Source organism: Lactuca virosa, chromosome 9, assembly GCF_052849685.1.
Source record: "Lactuca virosa cultivar CGN04683 chromosome 9, Lactuca_virosa_CGN04683_v6, whole genome shotgun sequence".
NCBI lineage: Eukaryota > Viridiplantae > Streptophyta > Magnoliopsida > Asterales > Asteraceae > Lactuca > Lactuca virosa.
The window spans coordinates 129529499-129536412 of record NC_136434.1 but is presented as its reverse complement, the minus strand read 5'-3'; the positions used below and the strand labels follow the sequence as shown (position 1 = coordinate 129536412).

Genomic DNA, 6914 nt, shown 5'->3' with positions numbered 1-6914 from the left:
AGGGTGGCAATCTTGTGTGAGTTTGAGGTAATTCAATTTGCTTCACACTAAATTGAGTGGTTTTCTTGATCTCCAAATTGTTAACCAATCTTTCAACTTCGGGGTCTAGTGAGTAGAGCTTCAACTTCTTTTCTAATTTTCCACAATCAAACCCTTTGCTAAAAATCATCCCCAACATGTCACCATTAGACAACTCGAACAACTCTTGGGTTAATGGTTTAATGACATCAACAAAACACAAAGATGAAACATCACTAGGATATCTCATAGCATCGTAAATGTTAAAACTTATTGTTTCCCCATCAAACTCCATCGTTAAGCTTCCCGCATATACATCAATCTTTGTTCTAGCCGTCTTCAAGAATGGTCTCCCAAGTAAAATTATACCCGACTTTGAGGATACTTGTTCATCTAGATCAATCACATAGAAATCCGCCGGGAAGACTAATTGGTTCACTAGGAAAGACACTTGACTTATCCGCAAGAGAGATTATGACACCGGTTTCACTTAGAGGACCAACATTCAATGATTCATACACCGAATAGGGCATGACATTAATAGAAGCACCAAGGTCAATCATGGCACTACTAAAAGTGACATCTCCTATCTTGCAAGGAACCGTAAACATTCCCGGATCTTTGCACTTAGGTGGAAGCTTCCTCTGTAAAACCGCGGATGCATTTTCGTTCATTGAGATTTTCTCATTTCCCTTCAACTTTCTCTTGTTGGTGCAAAGCTCCTTCAAGAATTTTGCATATCTAGGAATTTGTTTGATTGCATCAAGTAAAGTAATGTTTACTTCCAACTTTCGGAAGGTGTCCAAGATCTCTTTCTCCTCCATGTTCTTCTTTGAAGTTTCAAGTCGGGAGGGGAATGGCGGTTGAGTGGCTATTGGTGTCACTAGAGGGGTAGTCTTCTTTGAGGCTCCGGCTTGTGCATCGTTCTTGACTATAGGTTCTTCAATGGGGATGGCTTCTATTTCTTCCTCTTCTTCCCTTGGCTTCTTCTTTGAACTACTTTCTCCGGCTTGTTTGCCACTTCTCAAGGTCACCACATTGACATTTGGGTTCTTTTCGGTTTGAGAAGGCAATTTCCCACGGGACTCCAACTTGCTTATGGATGTAACTATATCTCCCATTTATGCTTCAAGGTTGGAGATACTAGTCCCTGTCTCTTTTTGGAATTGTTGGGTACTAGTGGCTAGGGATTTGACAATGTCTTCAATGGACATTTCGGAGCTACTTGGTTGGGATTGGGGAGGTTGTTGGTGATGTGGAGGGTGTGGTTTGGGTTGATAATGAGGTTGGGGATGTTGGTAGTGAGGTTGTTGTGGTGGATAGGAGGGTCTAACCAATGCATTTTGAGGCAATGGTCTTGGGTTGTAGCTCATGTTGGTATTTGGCTTCCAACTAGAATTATATGCATTTTGATAGCCGGATGGCTTGTTGTGGTAATTTTGGAATTCTCCCGTGGCATTCACATGTTCCGCATCTTCTTGAAGAATGGGACACATATCCGTAGGATGTCCCACTGTTGCACATATTCCACAAACCATCACTTGTGGAGTTTGTCCCATGGCTAGCTTTTGGACAACGGAGGTTAAGTCTTTGATTTGAGACTCTAGGTTTGATGCCCCCACTTCATTGACTTTTTGTTGAGTTTCTCTCTTCATATCTTGGCGAGAGCCAAAATGTTGTGAATTTGCGGCTATGGTGTTGAAGAGTTGTCTTGTTTGTTGTGGAGTTTTGCTAAAGACATCTCCACCACTTGAGGCATCAACTAGACTTCTCTCCATTGGTAGAAATCCCTCATAGAAGTGTTGAATAAGGAGTTGCTTCGGGATTTGGTGTTGTGTGCAACTATAGCACAAGTTGTTGAACCTCTCCCAATAATCATGAAAAGTCTCATTTTGACCTTGGCGGATTCCACAAATCTCATTTCTAAGACTTGAGACTCTTGAAGCGGGATAGAACTTATCAAGAAAAGCTCTTGCCATGTCGGTCCATGAGTTGATTGACCCTGGTGGAAGATAAAATAACAAATCTTTTGCTCTATCGGCCAATGAAAAGGGGAATGCCCTTATCTTGATTTGGTCATCGGTTGACCCTTGTGGTTTCATACTAGTGCAAATAATGTGGAACATCTTCAAATGCTTATGAGGGTCTTCATTCTCCAACCCATGAAAAGTTGGAAGGTGATGGACTAAACTTGACTTCAATTCCGAACCTCCTTCCAAAACCGGGTAATTGATACCGGTTGGAGTTTGTGTAACATCGGTTTCCATCATTTGCCTCAAAGTTCTTTCGGGAGCTTCTCCTCCGTCCGTCATTTCGATTGGTTCAATAATGGGTGGATTTTGTTGTAGAGGTGGTGTTTCGGGAATTTCTTGGCGAGGGTCGGGACTTGAATCGGGTTCCGTGTCACTTGATGAAACGGGTTCAACCTCCGGATCCCCGTGAGGATTAGAAGTTTGACCACGTTCTATTCTCTTTTCCTTCGCCAAACGTCTTGCTTCGTTTTCAATTTCTGGATTATAAATCAAAGCACCTGTACGTTGAGATCTGGGCATAGAGAAACAAATTGATTAAAAATAAACCAATCCCCGTCAACAGCGCCAAAATTTGGTGGTTGTCGAGGCCAACAAAACTAATACCCTAAATATTACACACTAAAATAGTGTATAGTGGTAAAGGGATCGTATCCACGGAGATTGGTTCAATTTAAATCTATATGTAAATCACTTGTTCAAGTACTTGTAAAACAAAAGTAAAAGTAAAATGGGGGGGTTTAGTTCCTTTTGATTGTTTGACAAAATTAAAACTAGCTAGAATGTAAATATGACAAGTAAACAAGTAAAAGATTTGATTAAATTCAATGAAGTGAAATTGGTTGATTTTGGGATACACCACATGGATGACATGGTTGACTTATCATTAGACTAAATATAATAACACTTGTGAATTGGTTTAATTTGGCTATAGCAATTCATAAGCACAAAGTACCTCAACTCTTCTTAGATATTAAAATGGTTAGAGAAGCTCTAACACATTCCCTTAATTGAAGTCACAAAATCAATGAAGCATATAATCTTATGAAAATCAATTATCTTTGAGTTCTAAGAGTCACCAAATCCATAAGATAATCAAATGCTTACATTATCATTATGGAGGAAACATTCCCATGGTTTAAATGAAATGAAAACAAACATATAAACCATTTGTTGCTTACCAACCTCAAAGTCCATTACTTAACCATGAAATTGATCAACAAAAATATATGTTCACTCATCCAAGCTCATGATCAAAGATAAACAAACATAACAAGAAGTTTAACTAGAAAACATCTCCATAAACTTCAAACACAAGGTAATAATAGTCTTCAAAACAACCAATCATCAATGGGATTAAACCCTAATCAACCAAGTAAAAATCTAGCCAAACATGGCCAAAATAAGAGAAATACAAGAAAGTTTAGTGGTACCAAACATTGTTCTAAGTGCAAGATGGAAAGAAAATAACACCAATCTTCAATTCTTCAACTTCTTCTCCAATGTTCTTGAGAGCAAAAGAGTGGTTTTCTCCAAGAGGTCCCCACCAAAAATGCCCCAAAACTCCAGCAAATAAGGCTCATTTCCGGATTCAAAAAGTTGTACAAAAGCTACCCACCAACTTTCCACAAATAAAGTCAACAAGTCAAAACCCGGGATCAATTCAGCACAATTCACGCGGACCGCGTATGGGTCCACGCGGACCGCGTATGGGTCCACGCGGACCGCGTGGATCTCGCTGATTGTGGGACTTGGGCCATTTAAAATACAATCTAGCCCAATCTTCTCATTCACACTTCAGCCCACATGCATAACTCTTGAGAGCCCAATTGTGTCATTCCAAAGCCTCCAATGATCGGTCCAATGCTCCTTCAATCTTCTATAGCTCGAGTTCGTGTTTATGCTGACACCAAGCTCAATCGCACCACTTCAAGTCCACAAGCAAACCGCAAGCCTCCAAAAGTCCCGCACTCCTTCCATGTCTCCAATAACAATTAGTCTTCGAAAAATCCTGCAAATAAGCTCAAAAGACTGGAAAGCACCCGGTAAAGGAGAAAAATAATAAAAAGAGAAAATATACATGAAGATTAACTAAAATGAGATGATTTTTACTAAAAAATAAACTATGAAAAGAAGCAAATAAAATAAACTATCAATATGTGAGAGTGTCTCAACATATATCAAAACCAGGTTTTAGTAGGTCATCACATAAAACCTAGAGGTATTTTAAAATTCCCAAAGTTGTTAAATCCTATAAGCTTTTAACAACATCTTCTAACTTGCAAAAATTTGATCAACGAGTGGATATTGCTATGGGGAGCCTAATGAGTACAATCTTAGGGTTAGACATTATAAGGTTGGCAAATAAATGAACACCCGATTGTCAAATCTTATATAAATTTATAAATAAAGAAAATTATGAAAATAGTTATACCATAATAAGGCTTATTTCAATAATAACGATTCAAACAAGCTCATATGGATAAATAATTACTCATATGAGTTCAAACTCATGGATACGATAATCCGATAAACGAACCAATTTACAAACACTTTATACTTTTCCAAAATGGGTAATTAGGGATAACATTTCATATATATATATATATATATATATATATATATATATATATATATATATATATATATATATATATATATATGCAACTATCCTAGCCCATGTCAATCTCGATAAGTTGAAGCTCCCAAAAATGGTGGTGGACACTTTAGAGGTCTCTTCTCAAGTTGCTAGAGAAGATGGGTCTCCTATTTCTATATTTCTAGGAAGAAGGGCCATCTATGTTCAGTTATGTGGGTCTCCACTATCGATCTAGCAACTAGGTAGCCATTATCCTTAGTCCCACATAAGGGGTAACAACCATCATACACACATGAGTTGAAAATCTATTCATAACAATTCAACATGTAATAGATCCAAGGCATGACCAGACAAGTCTCTCATCCTCGTATGTATGCACAAATAGGATGCCAAAACATTTTCAAAAGCAGATTTAACCAAGGCTTCGAGCATGGACTTCAAGCATAATTACACAATGGATTTAGATGAAAATCGTTCAAGAAAGGGAAATATTTGGTTGAAATCGTGAGGAAGAATGAATGAGGAAGAAGAGCTTTCAAATAGACCCAACTATGGTCACTAATGCAACTTTAGTCTCTACTTACAAACAATTCTTTCAAAAGGGATCCAAATTAACTAAGGAACTTCCAATAACTCACATATGGTCCTTTTCCATCCTAAATTTTACAAACTTGGTCTAAGACCCATAATTGGGTTTTGGGTTTTGGGTTTGTGTTGCATTTTGTATTGTATATTGTTATATATAAAATTTATTCAATATTTACCAACTTTGAAGTACGATAACATTATCAACATAAAATTATATAAAATAAACATTAAATCAAATAGATAAATAGTATTGGAGAGAATATTCGATTATAAATAGGTAAATTAAATGGTTAGTGGACGCTACTCCGTTAGAGGGGGTTTAACAATCATCATTGAGAATTTTCCTAGTCAGAGGGTGTTGGTTGAGGAAGCATGATATTCTATTTAGTATCTTGATTGATACTTTGTAGAGTTGAAACAAAGATACGCAAAATGGCGAGACTCCTTAAAGCCTAATGATTGCACTGTCGATATCACGTAACCACATAGTATACCCGAGTGTTCCCATTCCTACATGTGCTAGTATGATATTCTAGATTGACAACACCGTTCATCATATTGTACATGATAGTTGAGCTATCGATCAGGGTATAGATGTGAACTTACACACTTTCGATATTTATTCATTTACCTCCGTCGTTAGTATATTAAGAAAACCATCATTCTATCGTGCCACGAAAAATACGAATGAACGATAATATATTCCTACATCAATATATTGAAACTCATATTAGGAACCATGCCTTCGTTTAGTTTATGATGACCAATATTGTCAAGTTAGTTATCTCGTCTCATAATTGCATGTTGTAACCTACCGAACGGAACTTCCACAACTTGATTGATTACACGCCTATATCACAAATTTATAAACAAATTCTGAAAAAAAAACCCATGATATGCATTTGGGAAAACATGTTTACGAGCAACGCTAACAGAATTGGCCATATCTTATATGATGGCTAAATTCGTACCTCCCCAAGGTATTCCTCCAGCCTCATTAAAAACAAGGACTATAATTCCACACCATGTGTTACCTACACTATGTAGGCCAAGGGCAAGAGTTGGTTGTTTACGTCAATGGAAACTATTAAAAACGTGGTGCATAAGTAGTTTCCTTAAAGGGGTGTTGACTATGAAGGTTTGTAGCAACCCGTTATTTTCAAATTTGTAAAAGTCAACAAAAGTCAACCAAGGTCAACAAAAGTCAAAGTTGCTAAATAAAAGTTAAATTTGTTGATTTGCAATTTATTAAGGCTAAATTAATAATTTGATATATGGAAATTCCTTTTTATTTAAGTGTTGCAAAATTTTGGGACTTATTTCCGCTTAACCGAGAACCCTCGCATCTGGCCCCACCGAAATCAACTCCACCGAAAATGCTTCGGACTGCAAACAGACCTGGACTGAAATCTCGCATGTGGCCACTTGCCTTGGACCGAAAACTCCTCTGACCGCAATCACTTCCGACCGAAGTCTCTATTTCTCGGGTAGAGTTCTCGTCCGAAATCAATTACTTTAATGCCGAAATCCCCAAACCGACTCCCTATTTCCTTCATACTTAAGCAACCAAAAAGGGATCATTCTTCACTTCTACACTTCCAGTGAACGAGATTTCCTTCATTTCTCTCAAACATTAGATAAATTTCTTTCATTTCCAAGAGCTAAAACAACTTCAAGAA

The 6914-nt window shown here is 37.5% G+C and overlaps 1 protein-coding gene across 1 annotated transcript; it reads right to left on the bottom strand.

Moving 5' to 3' along the window:
- Nucleotides 1-416: 416 nt before the first annotated feature.
- LOC145139787 (uncharacterized) lies at nt 417-1139 on the bottom strand. The gene has a single exon (XM_079073490.1). The coding sequence runs from the start codon at nt 1137-1139 to the stop codon at nt 417-419; it is 723 nt and encodes a 240-aa protein (XP_078929616.1).
- Between the last annotated feature and the right edge of the window lie 5775 nt (nt 1140-6914).

Bases quoted from the DNA above. Each gene is read 5' to 3' on its own strand.
- LOC145139787 (XM_079073490.1), bottom strand. From the start codon at position 1,139: ATGGGAGATATAGTTACATCCATAAGCAAGTTGGAGTCCCGTGGGAAA.